We start from the raw sequence: 19853 nt of genomic DNA, 5'->3' as shown, positions 1-19853 counted from the left end.
TAAAGTAGTTCAACTTACAGTCAAACTATAGAAGCAGCTCTTATTGAAGTGAGCGAGTGATTTTAAGAGTCATTGGGCCTGTCCTTCTTTAGCCAATCACGAACACTCTCTGTCCGTCAATCATTCTGCACATTCAGATTTGCTGACAGTGGATTGGCTGATGTGTCTTTAGAAGGCGGAGCTTCAAATAAGCAATATAAATATATATTCGTAATTATATTTATAATAAATAATAATAGGCCTAATAATAATTTGTATATAATTTAATGAAACATCATATATGTTTGTTTTATAAGAGTGATTATACAGAGTGTGTTTTTGACTAGTTTAATGCAGTTTTTGTGCATTCTTTTTTCTGTGAACACTGGACCCCATTGACTTCCATTATATGAACCAATAAATAAATAAACCCATATATTTCCAAATATTTTCTTCTGTGCTCGACAGACAAAAGAAAGTCATACAGTGTTGTTTATTCAATGTTCAGTATGCATTATTCCATTGTGTTTGAATGAATCAGATGGTCACACTTCTTGCTATTAACAAGCCACTAACTACGACTTTTGCAACAATAAACTCCTAATTTGCTGTTTATTAATAGCTAGTAAGGTAGTTGTTATTGGGTAGGATCAGGGATGTAGATCATGCAGAATATATGATTTATTTAAACAGCCAATGTGTTAAACAGCAACTAGTTAAATAGTGAGAATTGGTCGTTTTACCAATCAGACTTTCTAACGCTTTGAGAAATAGTACAGTTGAGCAGAATGTGTTTGATTATTGAAGTGAGGAGGTTCGTTAACTATCTTTCCCAGTGTTTTCTTCTGGTCAGTCCTGACTGAAGCACAGAGGGACGTGGAGGAGGGCGACTTCTGAAGCGAATCTGTATCGAACGGATCCCACATAGAGAATCAATTCACATCCAGATAAACACACACGGCCGTGGCTGTTAGCAGACGCTGGATTCTTCATATACATCAGAACTTAAACAACCACCGTCAGCTCAAACACACACGCTTGTGGTTATTATGTCACGAGCAATTCAGAGACGTTCTGTCATGCTCATTCCTCAGGGATATTCCGGAAGATTCCAATGTCTGTCTCTGCTGCGCGTGGGAAAGATTCGATCGCGCCTCCTGCTTGTTTTTTATTGTCCAAATTGAAGCGGTGACTCTCATGCATTGACATGAGCACAGAGAGTTCCTCGCTCCAACCGCATCGGCATTCTGGACCCGTACCGGAGAGATGGAAATAATGACCAGACGGACCTGTGAATCTCGCTCAAATCGGCTCCATCAGACCGTCCACTTAACCAAGCTGTTCAGGGCCGCCAAAACATTACATTTTCTCCTTTGAGAAATTGGCGCAATTTTCTCTCCATTTTTCAAATGACGCCACTCTGAAATGGAAAGGTGCTTCTTTAAGACTTTATTCACTTGATGTTAAAACATGTTTCAGGGCTGCAGACAGCAACCAAAATACTCTCGGAAACAACAATTTGATGATGCTTTAAAATTGGGAACAGACTGGAACAGCTTTAATTGCATTGATTGTTCGCACTGAAACCTAACAGCTCCATTTAATGTTCACTTTACTCAAAAACTAAGTTCGTTGCAATTAATATAAGTTGCGATAACTCGATAACTGATTGTGTATTATGTTGAGCATGGCAGATTGTCATTTTCCCAGTTTGCTTTGCTTCTGAATGTAAAAAGATAATTAATGTTGAAATGTTGAAAAATTTATTATTTTGTTTTTTTTTGCACAAGATTTGAGTTTAAGTTTCCAATTGTAATTGTTTTATTTAATTGCGTTACATTTCAGCTATATATTTAAAATTTCAAAAATATATCAAATTGGACTTTGCATTTCGCGGCAGTTTGGAAATGAACTATCTGGTGTTTGGCACTTAAAGGTTTGTGTTTGAAAATATCGTAGAATCTACACTAAACCGAACCGATATTGTTAGCAAACCAATCATGAAATAAAAACACATTTGATGAAACAACCAATGGCATATTCCCTTGCTTCTTTTAATGTGAATCACTGCTCAATGCTGTACCAGGTACGCTACTGAGCAAGTTTACTACTGAATGTAAGAAAAGCGAGACAAATACGGAGTTGGTTATGCAATGCAATTATCAAAATGTATTAGTTTACAAATCATGCACCATTTAAAAGTGTTTAAAGCTCAGGGAAGCACATGAAGAAAAAAGTCTTTAGTAATTGATAACCTGCCTCTGTAATCACAATTTGTGTGAAAGGAATAAAAGTCATTGGTGTTTTACTGCCACTAGTGTTAATTTCAACTAAAAACTGGAGTGAATTGTAGGTATACAGTAGGTGTGTTTTTGAAGTTTTTGCATTTGCATGTTCTGCATATTGTGCATCTTTATTCTCCATGAGGATCTTCAATGATTTCAAATGTCTGCAAATCAGTTTCTATTAAGAATCTAAACTCATTGATCTATTTTAGCAGCCAGTGACCTAGATTCATTCACTTGAGCTGAGTTTTATTTTGTGTTTTTAGCAGAAATTGTCAACCGTCTCTTCTTTCTCTCCTTTGACACGTATCAGCTGAAAGGAGAAATGCACGAAGCCAGCGGGCCAGATTATCCGTCCAAACCTGTGGGTCGACTGCTCCATTTCAGCATCCGATCGATAGCAGCGAGAGCGACGGCTTGATTGATGATGATATAGCGATTGATTGGTGAAATCCTCTCCATTTCAAGGTGCCCAAACGGACAGTATAAATACATGTGATGTAGACCGAGAGCTGCTCGCCGGGAGCTGCCAGTAGAGAAGTGAAATCAGAGAAAGAGAGAAGAGAGTCCCGGGCCCCTGAGGGCCGCTCGAGCAGAGAGACAGGGCTGGCAGCGCTTTAAATTAGCTGAGATTGATTGGTGGCGGCGTCTTCAGGGACGTGCGGGAGAAAGACGAGGTGTTTGTTAGCGGCTATCTGAACGGATCTGGTGGACGATGAAGACTGGTAATTGCTGAATTGGCAGAGAGAGACAGAAGTGAGCTGTCTCGCTGTCTGTGAGCGCTCTACATAGACAGAAACCTGTCATGTCAAGACTCGACCCGATAATTGAGTCCAATGACGTGAGTCTGACGAGAGCGTGCTGCAAGGATAATGATCACATACTCATTAAAATACACTGCATGCACACACATATGAGTCTGTTTAGAATAAGATTTGACTTTTTTTAGAGAGATGTTTCAGTTTTGAATGCATTATGAGGTTATAATATTCTCTTGTCTTGTGTTTGTGTCTTCATTGAGCTGGTGGTTGCAGTGAATCTTGTTTACTGTCGCTTACAACAAAACTAACCGCTGTCTTAAAATCACTTTCATTACTGTCTGAAGTGTGTGTTCAAGCGTCAGACTTTTCACCTGCAACAAAACTGATCAACATTTAAACCTCTTGATTGAACAAAATGACCAATGTTTGAATATTGAATAAAAACCCATAAAGGTTTGAATCTCTTAATGTTTGAATCTCTTGATTGAACAAAACCAACCAATCTTTTAATTGAACAAAACCAACAAACGTTTGAATATCTTAACATTTGAATCTTTTAATCGAAAAATAAAAACAACAAAGGTTTGAATCTCTTAATGTTTGAATCTTTTAATTGAACAAAACTGAACGTTGTTTGAATCACTTAACATTTGAATCTCTTGATTGAACAAAACTGAACGTTGTTTGAATCACTTGACTGAACAAAACCAGATGACATTAAATCTCCTAATCGAACAAAACCAACAAATGTTTGAATCTCTTAATGTTTGAATCTTTTAATTGAACAAAACTGAACGTTGTTTGAATCACTTAACATTTGAATCTCTTGATTGAACAAAACTGAACGTTGTTTGAATCACTTGACTGAACAAAACCAGATGACATTAAATCTCCTAATCGAACAAAACCAACAAATGTTTGAATCTCTTAATGTTTGAATCTCTTGATTGAACAAAACCAACCAATCTTTTAATTGAACAAAACCAACAAATGTTTGAATCTCTTAATGTTTAAATCTCTTGATTGAACAAATCCAAACAATCTTTCAATCTATTAATCGAACAAAGCCAACAAACGTTTGAATCTCTAAACGTTTGAATCTTTTAATCGAAAAATAAAAACAACAAAAGTTTGAATCTCTTAATGTTTGAATCTCTTGATTGAACAAAACTAACCAATCTTTTAATCGAACAAAACCAACAAACATTTGAATCTCTTAATGTTTGAATCTCTTGATTGAACAAAACTAACCAATCTTTTAATCGAACAAAACCAACAAACGTTTGAATCTCTTAATGTTTGAATCTCTTAATGTTTGAATCTTTTAATTGAACAAAACTGACCGTTGTTTGAATCTCTTAACATTTGAATCTCTTGACTGAACAAAACCAGATGACATTAAATCTCCTAATCGAACAAAACCAACAAACGTTTGAATCTTTTAATCGAAAAATAAAAACAACAAAAGTTTGAATCTCTTAATGTTTGAATCTCTTAATGTTTGAATCTCTTACTTGAACAAAATTACCAATGTTTGAGTCTTTTAATTGAACAAAACGGACTGACTTTTGAATCTCTTAATATTTGAATCTTTTGACAGAACAAAACCAGACAACATTTGAATCACTTGAACTGAACAAAAAGCACTCATTTGAAACCTTGTGTATTGTGGAAAGCTCTGTACAGATCTGACTCGACTTGAATCCTGGATTGATTTCTCCATTAGAGATGCATGTGGTGCTGTCAGGAATGATCCTGCTGTCTTTCTTCACATCAGGAGCCTGTGTGTCGTCTAGGTAGGGATCTGATTAGGTTAACTAGAGCTCATGTATGCTGTTATACGCCGCTGTTTTAATTACATTCATAACAGGGACATTTGCTGTAATTGGACGGTTTTGACCTTCAGCCGGGTCGACTCATCCATTTCATTATTTTGCCTTCTAGTTTTGTTTATGGCTGTATTGATTTAGAGCAAAATGTTTTTTTTCACAAATTCTTTTTGGTAAGTGGAAGGTGAAAGTTCTTCAGTGCATATAAAGAAAATGAATCCATGCAATTATTATTAAATGAGCCCTGTGTTTTTGAGTTTAGGTTTGCATGTAGTCATCATTAATATCTCGATTATGTGATGCATTCTCATTGAGATGGATAAACGTATGTGTGTGTGTGTGTGTGTGTGTGTGTGTCTCCAGCATTGTGTTCTCCTGAGATCTTTCCCCAGCGTGGTCAAATGCTGAAAGTTTACTTTTGTTCCTCCTGCAATAACAAGAGGCCTTTTAAGTCTGACTGGAAAATCTTTAGGAGAAATTGGCTCCTCTATCGAGGGGCGGTCGTATCGATTCTCGCCCCTGGCTGGCGCTGCTAAAAAGATGGATAGATTTGTGTGATTGTGTGCTTCTGAAGAGCATTGTGTGTTCTCCAACGCTTTAAAAACACATGCGACGACGTGTGAGGCGTTATGAGCTCGGCTGACGGGGACAAATGCGTTCGACTCTCTCCGTGTGTCCGCTTTGCTGTCGGAGTAAATGAAATCTCTTTAAAGCGGTTCCTGCGCTGACATGCACAGGCCTTGTCAATTACTCCCCTTGTCTTGCCTCGTTAGCCTCACACTTTACCTGATGCTGCCGAGGAGAGGCGCTCGAAGGATCGTGTTGCGCTGGATAATTGCTTCACTGTCTTTACTCGCCGTCTGCTGAGAGTCACTAAAGTCAAACACACACTACATGCCTCTGTTTGTGATCCATGCATTTGGATCTGGTGTCTTCATTCTGAGTGCTTTCTAAGTACGGCTGAACGATTAATTGAAGGAACTCGATTAATCGCAATTGTATCGCAATTGACTATGGTTCTATGTAGTAAATGCTGCTCCATCCGAGAGCACATTTTGTTGTTGATTAGCATTTAATTATAGATGTACTTTATTATGATGAAAATGATAATAATAAGAACTCAATCGCTGCTTCTGCCTAATCGCGATTTATTGCCTTTGCGATTTAATTTCGATTAATTGTGAAAATTAGACATTTAGTTACTTGAAATAAAATAAAATACAGAAAAAAACGTAATCTTATTTTATTTCATGTAGTTACAAACATTTTTCATTTTCATTTAGCTTAACTTGTTGTACTAAAATAAATACAATTTAAATAAGAAAATATTAAACCTGTATAGACATTAAAAAATATATATTATTTAAAAATATTGAAAAATTAAAAAACACACAACCAAATTACTAAATGAACTAAAATTAGAAAATAAATGTATTTTTTAAATTTATAAAACAAATAGTAAAATTTATATTTAAAACAATTCAAGTAAAATTCAGAATATTAATAAAATCTATAGTACAATTACAATAGAAGCATAATATAAAAATATATAAAAAAATCTAAATATTAATAAAAACGTTAATAGTAAAATTTAAATGGAAACATGAAATCTAAAAATAAAAACTGATTAAAACTACAGTAGTACCTCAATTATGCCAAAATAAAACTGTGTGTTAAGAACTATTTAAATATATTAAAACATCCAAACTAATAAAAATAACAAAAATAATAAAACTTTAACTAAAATTAAAATGAAAACCGAACATAGAAACTAATCAAAAATCTATATAAAAAAATAGTCTCAATGTTCCTAAAATAAACCTACGTGTGTTAAAAACTATTTGTATGTTTAAAAAAAACCCATCATAATTACTAAAACAATAACTAAAATTAAAATGTAGTTGGTGGGTTGTGATTTTCCACAATCATCACAAATACATTGTCAGTGTATTATATTGATCTGCACGAGTTATTATGGCTATAAAGACTGATAATGATTCATCCATTGTGTCAGGGTTGCCAGGTTTTCACAACAAAATTGCGCCCAATTGCTACTCAAAACCCAGATTACTAGCCCAAATTAGCATTCCAGGAGCTAGATATCACGTTTTTTGGTTCGCTTCAACCTGCACACATGAAAAACAACTGTGTTAAATGCTGTAATAATGCATTAGCATTTAATTTCAAGGACGAAAGAGGCTCGGTCTGTAAAAGCACGCCCCGTTCGCCAGATTGAGTTTGAGACTCGTGTCCAAAGGTGCGACTGGCTGTTTACAGATAAATAATTGTGGATGAGGAGGTCTTTTCAGAGTCCGAGACTGAATTCAATTAATCAATCAATAAGGGCTCTAACGGATAACACCAATACAGAGTCCTGCTGCTGGGGGAATATTAATTAACCACACCTGAACACCAGAAACAAGCTCTTTCTGAGAGATAATGGCATTATCAGACCTCAGAGAAAGCGTTTTTCATCCATCATTCCCGCTCTACAACAAACACATCATTTGTTTGGCTGGAAAGGTTGCTCTACGCATTGATAAATGCTCTAAATGAGTTTGATACGAAGCGATTTGGCTCTTCAGAGCAGATATCAGTAGCTTTACTAGCAGAATGAAGAATGGCTTGAGCTGGTTTAATCACTGCTACAGCTGAAACTAATTGTCTGTGCACAGTGAAAGAGAAATCACGGCTGGTCAGAGTGTATGAAATCATTCTGATTGTCAGAAAAGGACGGGATTTTGCTGATTAAGTTTCATTTGTCGAGTTAGAACTGTATGATAATTTGAAATATTAGATTTTATTTTATTGAGCAGAATATCTCAGTAGAGATCCTTTCTAGCGTGCATGTTTGCTGGTGTTTTCAGCTCATCGGTGCTTTTCCCAAAATGTAGAAAGTGTGCGCTCTGGGAAGAAGATGTATCAAATTGAGAAATAAGCTTTGTTTGGGGATTTAAACTCTTGAAATCTGGCAACCGCAACCTTTAAAGCTTGTGGAGGCTTGTTACCAATGCAACATAATGCAAATGCCAAACTAAAATGAAACATCTTCAGGATAAATAAGCAGTGGGCAAAAATGGCAGAAGGTTGTGCTTAATATATCAAGACAAGCAGAAATCGTGATCATGATTAAAATACGTTTGTTTTTTCATGCAGCCCTGTTTTAAACTATGTCTATTTAATCAGGACATTCAAAAGGTAAATGTTGTTTTGATGCTTTGATTTGAGTCGACATGATTGGCTGAGCAGAGCCTTATGCAAATTAGTGATTTGGAAACTACCAATGGGAGTGAAGACAGAGGTCATGTGATCTGTCAATAACAAAATAATAATAAAGTGCAGCTAATTATATAATGGTGTAAAATTAGAATAGTAAAATAAATAGACTAACTATTTTAAAAAGCATATTTTAGCCACACACCATCATTCTGTCATTAATGACTAATTATCATGTATTTTAAAATCTCTCTTCTGTGGAAGTCAAAAGATCATTTGAAGAACTTTGGGAAGTAAACATCACTGATTTATTTGTGTTCAAGAGAAGAAAGACGTGTTTGTAACGAGTAAATGATGACTAATTAATGACAGAATGATGATTTTTGGGTGAAATCTTCTTTTAGGTTGATTGATTTGACTATTCTGACTGGTTTATTATTAGCTGCACTTTAATTAATCGCTTCTCAAATAGATCTTCAAGGAGAAAACGATTCTCATATCATTTGTTAATGATGTCAAGGGTAATGTGTCTAATTAGGCAGTGTTTTGACAGTTTTTGTGTGAGGAACAGATGCATATTTAAGGTTACATTTCTCTGTAAAATCTTCAAATATGGAGCTTTTATATCAGGTTGGGAAAAACTATTGAAAAATGATATTTCACTCAAAAATCATCATTCTGTCATCATTTACTCATCATTGGGAAGCAAGCATCATTGGAGCCCAAAATATCTTCTTTTGTTTTGACCAGAAGAAAGAAAGGTTTGTAATGACATGATATTGAGGAAATGATAAGTTTCTAGTGGAATAAATAGATGTTCAGGGAAGGAGAAAACGCTTCACAAATCATTTGTTAATGATGTCAAAGGTCATGCATCATGCATTATATTATATTTTATTTGTATTTATTATCAATTTAAATAAGAAACATCTAAATGCATAAAGAAATGCCATCAAATATAAAAACCGAAAACTTGTAGGTTTAATTGATTATATTATATTATATTATATTATATTATATTATATTATATTATATTATATTATATTATATTATATTATATTATATTATATTATATTATATTATATTATATTTTATTATTATATTTTATTATATTATATTTATTATATTTATTATATTATATTATATTATATTATATTTATTATATTTTATTATATTTATTATATTATATTATATTATATTATATTATATTATATTATATTATATTATATTATATTTATTATTATATTATATTATATTATATTATATTATATTATATTATATTATATTATATTATATTTTATTATATTTATTATATTATATTATATTATATTTATTATATTTTATTATATTTATTATATTATATTATATTATATTTTATTTTATTTTATTTTATTTTATTTTATTTTATTTTATTTTATTTTATTTTATTTTATTTTATTTTATTATATTATATTATATTATATTTTATTATATTTATTATATTATATTATATTATATTTATTATATTTTATTATATTTATTATATTATATTATATTATATTATATTTTATTTTATTTTATTTTATTTTATTTTATTTTATTTTATTATATTTTATTATATTTATTATATTATATTATATTATATTATATTATATTATATTATATTTATTATTATATTATATTATATTATATTATATTATATTATATTATATTATATTATATTATATTATATTATATTTTATTATATTTATTATATTATATTATATTATATTTATTATATTTTATTATATTTATTATATTATATTATATTATATTATATTATATTTTATTTTATTTTATTTTATTTTATTTTATTTATTATATTATATTATATTATATTATATTATATTATATTATATTATATTTATTATATTTTATTATATTTATTATATTATATTATATTATATTATATTATATTATATTATATTATATTATATTATATTATATTATATTATATTATATTTATTATATTATATTATATTATATTATATTATATTATATTATATTATATTATATTATATTATATTATATTATATTATATTATATTATGTGTGTCCCTGTAGCACGAAACCAGTCTTAAGTCGCTGGTGTATATTTGTAGCAATAGCCAAAAAAATATATATAGATGTATATTTATATTGTAAGGGTCCAAATTTTTGATTTGATGGAGAGATGATTTAATCCGCTCTCAGATGATGTATAAATCCCAGTTTTGAAAAAAAAAAGACTTTTTTTGTTGTCCAGGGTCACATAATATCTTATATTATATTACGCATATTGTTTTTGGCTGAACAAATGCCTTCAAGGAATGAGAACACACTTCCCAAATCTTATGTTGATGATGTCATAGGTCATGCATCTAATTAAACAGTGATTTCATCATCTGTCCTCCTGTCCTCCACGCAAGCGTTCGGATGCACAGAACAATCGAGCTCAAACACTGACTGACTCCAGTCGGCCCCGGGGCCCTGGAGTCTGAGATTTATGCGCATTTCTAGAAACAAACACACATTTGAGAATCACAAACACAGATGATCAATGGGCAGACGGGAAGCGTGTGTTGTGCGCCTCACGCGGAGCTGAAGTGTGTTTGAGCAGATATGAGAGATTAGCCGCGTGTGAAGTGTTCAGGAGAGGCTCTGCGCCGCGTGGCGGAGGTTGACGCCACGGGTTTGATTTGCATTTGTCTTTTTGATGTATGACTCCACATATTAAGCAGCCGTAACCTGCTTTCTGTCCCGAGCGCCTCGTCATCCGGCGTGAAGAATCGCCAGTTTCCCTGAGAGCAGCACACGGAGGGTTTTCTGCCCACTCGAGCTCTCCGACTGTAAACACACACTGAGCTTTAGATGTCAATGTCTGATGGAGAACGCTTGCTAATGTAAGAGTCAGCTAACTGCCTCACTAGAGCCTGATCTGACCGAGCTGGACAAGAATAACCCATGTCCGTCCAAACTCATGAAGCTAACGTTCTGGGTCGCAAATGATGCCTCCATGCACCAAAATGGACAAAAAGCAGCGCAGAAGTATTTCGGCTGTAGTTCTTGTGACTGGTGCACTTAAGATAGTTTTGTGTGAGGAACAGAACCAAATTTAAGTTGATGTTTGCTGAAAATGTTCCAGTGTGTGATTTTCTTGGTGTTTTGTCAGGTTTGATGTCATTGGTTCTTGTGTCTCCCAGTATTATGAGATAAATATTTCCGTATATTATTGTATGTTAAATTTTATTTTATTTTATTTTTTATTAATTAATAAAAATTTAATTTATTAATTTATTAATTTATTAATTTATTTATTTGTTTGTTTTTCATGCAGAGCAAAAATATGCAGGTATTTTCAACAGGATTATTAGTTTAAATTAAAATTTAGTTCTATTTTTTTTCCAGTGTTATTTGTATATACGATTATATACAGTGTTAGTTACTGTTATAGTGTTTATCAATATCTAGAGTTTTGGTTTTTATAATTTATTTATTCTCTCTCTTTTTTGAAGTAACAGAAATATTTAGTTTTTATATTTTTCGTTCACTGTAAGAACTAAAACTCTTTTCCATTTAGTGTATTTTTTTTAGTTTTCTAGTTTCCATTTATTTCTTATTTGTTTTGGTTTTTAGTTTTTGGGTTTATTTAAAAGTTAGTTTTTCACACAGTCTAGTATTTTTATTTCACTTGGAGTAACTAGCATGACATAATTTAATTACAAAATGAATATAACAGTAATCTGTTACAGTTACTGAGAAATAAAAACATGTAATTAAATTATAGTTACTTATGAAATGTTAACGATTACAAAGTGCGTTATATCTGAATGCTGCTCGTATTATTATTACTATTTCTTATGTTTTGAAATCTGTATTTAAGCTCAGAGCGATCTCAAAACAAAGTCTGATTTTGTGGTGGCTGTGCTTTAAAATAAAAGTTTGTTTTTAAAACGTAAAAAAAAATGTGACATTAATAACTGTATGGTAAAGCTGCCTGCTTTAATTGAATTTTTTTTTAAAAGTATGCACAAAGTATTTTTTATGTGAGTCAGTTTTGGTGCCATGATAGTGCTGTTGGTTAGTGTGTGTCTGTGTTTGTAATGAAGCCTGTGGAGCACATGCAGACAGTGCCTGAAGTCTCTCCTCCTCACTGTTCGCTCCGAGCTCATGAACTGCTGTCAGAGCGGCTCTTTCAAGGCTGTCTGGCTCTATTGTCACCTCCAGTGTCTCCTGACGCACACTGAATAGAAGATGAGCTCGTTCTCCTCTCAGCGCTCACTAAATCTGCTGTCCTCTCGCTCGTGTAAGCGGACAAAAGCCTGAATATATCATCAGATAACAGTTACTGCATGAATCTGCAGGAAGACAATGGAGTATATCTGTCATCAGTGAAGCGCCGGGCTTTAAAACAGACTGCGTTCAGAGCATAAATCACACACTAACAGCCTGACGACTGAATCACACACTGACGTGTCCATATATCAGCAGCTGAACACACACACACACACACACACACTCTCTCTCTCTCTCTCTCTCACTCTCTCTCTCTCTCTCTCTCTCTCTAACAGACTCACACACACACACACACACACACACACACACACACACACACACACACACACTCTCTCTCTCTAACACACTCACACACATGCTCACACACACACACACACATACACACACACACACACACACACAATCTCTCTAACACACTCACACACACTCTCTCTCTCTCTCTCTAACACACACACACACACACTCTCTCTAACACACTCACACACACACACACACACACACACACACACTCTCTCTCTTTAACACACTCACACACATGCTCACACACACACACACACACACACACACACACTCTCTCTCTCTAACACACTCACACACATGCTCACACACACACACACACACATACACACACACACACACAATCTCTCTAACACACTCACACACACTCTCTCTCTCTCTCTCTAACACACACACACACACACACTCTCTCTAACACACTCACACACACACACACACACACACACACACACACACTCTCTCTCTCTAACACACTCACACACATGCTCACACACACACACACACATACACACACACACACACACACAATCTCTCTAACACACTCACACACACTCTCTCTCTCTCTCTCTAACACACACACACACACACTCTCTCTAACACACTCACACACACACACACACACACACACACTCTCTCTCTTTAACACACTCACACACATGCTCACACATACACGCACACACACACACACACAAACACACACTCTCTCTATCTCTAATACACTCACACACACACACACACACACACACACACACACACACACACACACACACACACTCTCTCTCTCTCTCTCTCTAATACACACACACACACACACACACACACACACACACACACACACTCTCTCTCTCTAACACACACACACACACTCTCTCTCTCTCTAACACACACACACACACACACACACACTCTCTCTCTATCTCTAATACACTCACACACACACACACTCTCGCTCTATCACTAATACACACACACACACACACACACACACACACACACACACTCAGTCATCATGCTTCAAGAGTGATAGATCAGATCTGGCGTGTAAGAGGTGTTTTTCTGTTTTTCCTGTTTATGTGAGCATTATTGTGCATTTGTGCAAAGAGGAAGATGTGTGTGTGTGTGTGTGTGTTAAATAGTCTTTTGTTGCTGATCTGTGCATGTGTGTGTGTGTGTGTGTTGAGCAGCTCCTGTGTTGATTTACAGTGAGTTTGTGAGCGCTGCAGCACCGTGTCCTGAAATATTAATTTATTTCACCATTACTTTCCATTTCCTCTGGAGAGCAGAGAACTTTTGGCCTTGCGTCGGGTCGTTCAGATGCACTCAGCGCACACAGAATAAATCACAGCGCAGCGCTTGTAAGCAACGGGGCTAAAAATGTGCCAATAATCGTTTCCTCGCACCTGTTTCTGTTTACCCATAATTACAGCCTTGAACATTAATTTCACTCGGACGCTGGTAAAAGTTCTGCAGCAGTCCGAGCTCCAGTTTACAAAGACGTTGTAATAACCTTCACAATACATTCAAAATATGTATGCTATATTCACATTCTGGGTGCGTTTAGACCTGAAGAATCATCATAGCTTCATATTTTTCATTTAAAAAGACATTATATATGATCAGCAACTTCTCATTAATGAATGAATTTTAAATTCCTAATGACTGCTCAAAAAGAGTACAAATGTATAAAACCTACATATTTATTTCTAACAAAACAAAATACATTTTGGTCTTATATTTATTTTCATGCTGCAATGATCAATAGGCATACATATTCATGTTTATTAACAAAATTCAATCTAGAACTATGTGAGAAATGGGGGGAAATACTTAATATATTTTACAAAGTTTTGACACTTATAAAACTCCATGTATAATTTTACAAAATTATTTTTGACACTAGTTGTACTCCATACATACCTGGGTTCAAAATTACCCGAACAAGAAACGTATAACACTTTTAAAAGGATTTATATCTTAAAATGTATTTGTAAAAATGTGTGGTGAAAAATATATAAATAAGATACGTTTTAAAAATTAAATTAAATTAAAGAGGGAAAGCATATCCTAAAGCATTTGCAACATTTCATTCCCTTAGATCCCTTAAATCAGGATACATTAACATTTACAAAACGATTTCAGAAAAATGACGTAATACTTATTTTCTGATAAATTTATCCAACTTATGTGTGTTTTTGCTCAAAACAAGAATAATAAAATATCTACCAATGGGGAGAGAGAAATTATTGTGTTCTCTTTGAATAAGTTTATATTTCTGACCACTTTGGCAGATATTTGTTCTTGTTTCAAGGATACTCAAGAATTGATTTAAGAATACTTAGATATTAAGAAATAAGTCAAAAAAATATTTTTGCAGTGTGCAACTCTCACAGAACTCGGTTGAGTCCGTCTGGTTTGGGATGTGAGACCAAAAACATCAATGTTTGACAGTCGAAGAGCCTCAAAAACCTTTAAATGGCAGATTTTTTAATGGGTTCATAAATACAGCTCCTCTGTTTATTCTCACCTGTTTATTGCAGGAATTAAAAGCGCAGATGACCTGTCGGTGTTGTGTATCCCACGAGGAGAATTAGGATGAATGAAAGCTAATGGCAGATGATGTGAAGGGGAAGTCTGGTCGCACGCCGCTGTGAAATGAATCACATTAATGTTCGCTGGTGCAGCGGCGGCCCAGCGTTTAACGATGATAGACTTTGGACACTTCATTTCTGTCATTGTGAAATTGGCACAAGGCACGGCTAATGATGGTAATGTATGTTGTGCCTCGTGTACATCGCGGTTTAAGCGCTCATGTTGTTTGGCATATTGCATTATGAAGAGGAGGAGGGCACCGAGTGGATGTGTTAGCTAATTTCCATCCATAGTAATGGGAAACACGCCGATAATATAAATGTCTGTCCTTTTGTTGCAGGAGATTGTGACTTTGAGAAGCCCTTCTCGTCGTGTGGATACACCCAAGGGCGAGACGATGACCTGGACTGGGAACAGATTGACACCAGTGAAAAGTCTTCACTGGACCCATGGGTGCCACCGGGTGAGACCATCACTCCGATCAATTACTGATGCATTAGTTGCATTTCATGCTTGATTTATTGGTTCATCTGTGTTGATGGAGGTTAAGATTCTCAATGGCCTCCTCAATGTACCACTTGGTCGAAATTGACAGAAAATGTTACATTTAGATTTTTTTTTAATAGTTGCTTTATCAGAATGGGATGAAATTTGGTGCATTTGTTTACATTAGGCTTGTGAACACACAAAAAAAATCATGGACGTGATTTGCATATGTTAAAGGGGCGAAAAGTAAAATAAATAAATAAATTCATTGGTAGCTTCATGCTCAAAAATGACAAAGAAAATGCTCATAAAAAATTGTATAAATATTGCATAGTATCATAAAATCCCTTTCAAAAATCTAAATAATAGTAAAAAAAATATCAAATTTATTACATAGATTTTCCTGAAAAAAAATAAATAAATAAATAAAAGCATTACATTTTAAGTCTTCGGTCACTTTTGACCATGAAGGTACCAAGCGTGACCCAGAAACTATGAAAAAATCATGTGTATTTATGCTCAAAACGAGAATAATAAAATATCTGCCAATGGGGTCCAAAGAAAGAAATAACTGTACTTTCTCTTTGAATTCAGTTTATTTGATTACATTTACAACATTTATTACAATGGCTTTGTGATCTTAGAATAGTAAATCCAAAATGTGCAACTTTTTAAAAATGGTTATATCTCTTAAAAAATAATTGGTGAAAAATATGAAGTAAATTAAATGATGTGCTTTTTGAGGTTCTTAATGCATTTGCAAAGTTTTGTTCACTTGCTAAAAACTATGCATTTATAAAAAAAAATAATAATAATGAATCTATTTTGGATCAAAACGGTCATGAATGCATTATGAGAATTAAATCAAGATAGACTTACTTGCAGCAAGATGACATTAAATTACGTGAGTTTTTGCTTAAAGCAAGAATAATAAAAATATCTGCCAATGAGTTCAGAAAAATAATCTTGTTTTCTCAGTGGCCTTGTGATTTATTTCAGAATTACTAAAGCAGCTCTCGGTCAGTTATTGTTCATTTTACACAGGATCTCTCAGGATCACTCAGTCAGTGTCTAAAACCATCAGAACAGACCGGTCTGCTTAATCACATTAGGCTGGTTTAAGTGTTTTATTTGAGCGGGGTCACGTTCAGGACAGTCTTCTTCAGTGTTGTCAATACAACTCATTGTCGGCTCTCTAGACATTTATCTTAAGAAAGCATATTGACGTATTGTGTTTCCATCAGTCTTCTTAAAAAGGTCTTAGATTTACCTTTATAAGCCTCCAGGAACACAGTTATCTCACAGCACACATTGACAGCAGATCCACCGCAGGTTTCTGTGTCTGAAGAGCCAGATTTAATGGGTTTTACCTGATGATTTGATGTTCAAGAGGGATTCTGGCTGATTTAACAAATGTGTTTACCAGATGTCTATCTGTTTGACAGACAGTTCAATGTAAGAAATAGATCAGAGATTGCATTGATCTGATGATTTGAAGTTTTATTGGTTTTTAATGGATGTCATTGAATATATTTGAGTACTGTTAAATGCCATTCTTTTACAGTTCTAGTCTGAGGTCTCTGATGATATTTGCTGTTCTACTTCCCATAATCCTGAAATACGCTTTGGAAATTCATTAGCAACAGTGCAGATCAATATCAAACTGCTTTTATATCTGTGCATATCTGAATATTGTGCAATTAAACGTCACAATTCATGGTTTTTATGCTCATAGTGATTTAGGTGTAGGTGGATTTGGTTGCATGGCTTCATCGTTTATTCCCCTGCTGAATGAAACGGTGTAATCTGCTGGGTTTGGCTGGTTAGAGCTCTTTATTGAGGATTGTTTGAAATCTCAATGGAGGGAATAATGGGCCGAGATGGTGTGCGATCACTAACGCACTTTATTAGGGAATAAAACTGGCAGAATCAACCGAGGAAAGCTGGTTCTCAGTCGTGTTATGGTAAAAGTGACCGGTGCTCGATAACAGCTGGCCGACACTTATGCAAAAAAGATAGAAGCCCTGGGAATGAATTTTTATATAAAAACAGACAAATCTATTTTAATTAAAGCGTTTATCCTCTAGCAGTAGCGTTTTGGAAGTCATTAGGATGCTTTTCCCGTATTTGGAGCATCTCTCTCTCTCTTTAATGTTGCATTGATCGCCTCTCATTTGATTTGAGACGAGGACTCTGGGTCTGACAGCACCTCAGGAATCAGACTAATGGAGACGCCGCTCTTGAATGGATATTGTTTTCCTCTTAAATCTGACATGTAATCACACACACGCGGCTTCACAGATAGATCACTGCTTCAATGCCTCCCGCCGCATTCGTTAGGAGACATGGCTAATTTCAAGCCTCTTTATTTCTATCTGTGTGTGTGTCATTAAAATTGAGTGTGGCTGGTTTGAGTGTTTTAGCCTAACAGTGCTTTGAGTTTTATAAAGATGTTGTCGTTTACACTGGCTTCATTTTAAATTCAAAATGAAATGAGGATCAACAATTCATGTTCCCGGACGATGTTACTGTTACATCAATATACATACATTTTGTGGAAAACCCAAAGTTTACCGTTACTATTTATTTTTAGTATTTAGTTGACAGTATATGAAACATATTTACAGAATTTGCTTAAATACTGAGGTGCTAAAATAAAATCATCAAATCATTAACTTTAAATTTTTGATTAATTAAATGAACTTTTTATTTTCAATTATTTTCATTTATACGCCGTAATATAATAGTAGCTACATTTACATGCACTCAAATATTCAGTAATATTAACTGCTCTAAACCAGTGTTGTTTCAGTATCTTTGACATACTATAAACGTTTTTATTAATACTTTGAATCAGTTTTTATTTTTAGATTTTTGGTTTTCAGCTGAAGTTATAGAAATTTTATTATTTATTTGATCATTTTTAGCATTTTTAATTATGTATTTATTTTTGTAAATATGTCTATATCGTTTTTATGCTTTTTACGTTTTAGTTAGCAAATTTAAATTAAATTAGAAATGTAATTTTATTGATATTTTATGCCATAATCTTTTTATTTCATCTTAAGTTTGTTTGTGCTTAAAGTAACTTTTTTAAAAACGTTTTTAGTGTTAGTTTCAGTTTTAGTTGATTGTAATAAGTGAGTGTGTGAGTTGAAATGAGTGAGTGTGTGAGTTTGAGTGAGTGAGCATGTGTGTGTGTGTGAGTGAGTGAGTGAGTGAGTGAGTGAGTGAGTGAGTGAGTGAGTGAGTGAGTGAGTGAGTGAGTGAGTGTGAGTGAGTGAGTGTGAGTGAGTGAGTGTGAGTGAGTGTGTGAGTTTGAGTGAGTGAGCATGTGTGTGTGAGTGAGTGTGAGTGAGTGAGTGAGTGAGTGAGTGAGTGAGTGAGCGAGCACTGTGCTCGGAAGCTTATTTCACCTCCTACAGAATGCCTTGTGTACAAAACACTTACTAACACACATACACGCACACACACAGATCAGCACCAGGACTACTGACATATCAATATTCTTCAGTCCAGTCAGATTTAGTACTACAGTACTTTATGCATTACTGATTGTTTCAGAGCAGCTTAACATAAATTAAACAGTAAATTATTGTAAAAAATAGTGTCAATACAGAGATGACATCACTGAATCCAATGATGAACTGCCTTTAACTGTCATTTTGCATTATTGACACACTGTTTTCCTAATGAATGTTGTTCAGTTGCTTTGACGCAATGTATTTTGTTTAAAGCGCTATATAAATAAAGCTGACTTGACAATATTGTAAAATAAAATTAATGAAAACTTCAGCTATACCGCAGCTCTACAGAAGACAGAGACATTATTATTTAGAACAATTCAGTTAACATGCAGTTCTAATCTAACAGTTTCAGTCAGGGTTATTATAATCAACTAAAATTAAAACTGAAAGTAACACTAAAAACGTTTTTAAAAAAGTTACTTTAAGCACAAACAAACTTAAGATGAAATAAAAAGATCATGACATAAAATATCAATAAAATTACATTTCTAATTTAATTAAAATTTGCTAACTAAAACGTAAAAAGCATAAAAACGATATAGACATATTTAGAGTGAGTGAGTGAGTGAGTGTGAGTGAGTGAGTGAGTGAG

General features: G+C 33.9%; 1 protein-coding gene across 2 annotated transcripts in view; it reads left to right on the top strand.

Moving 5' to 3' along the window:
• LOC132154396 (receptor-type tyrosine-protein phosphatase mu-like) overlaps positions 1-19853 on the top strand; it is a 186365-nt gene that overhangs the window by 31169 nt on the left and 135343 nt on the right. For both annotated transcript variants that reach the window (XM_059562927.1, XM_059562926.1), the window contains exon 2: positions 15589-15711. In XM_059562927.1, the coding sequence (XP_059418910.1) occupies positions 15589-15711 (123 nt within the window). The remainder of the gene's footprint in view (positions 1-15588; positions 15712-19853) is intronic.

The sequence above is a fragment of the Carassius carassius genome, chromosome 12, assembly GCF_963082965.1.
Source record: "Carassius carassius chromosome 12, fCarCar2.1, whole genome shotgun sequence".
Classification (NCBI taxonomy): Eukaryota; Metazoa; Chordata; class Actinopteri; order Cypriniformes; family Cyprinidae; genus Carassius; species Carassius carassius.
This window is presented reverse-complemented; position numbering and strand designations above follow the sequence as displayed.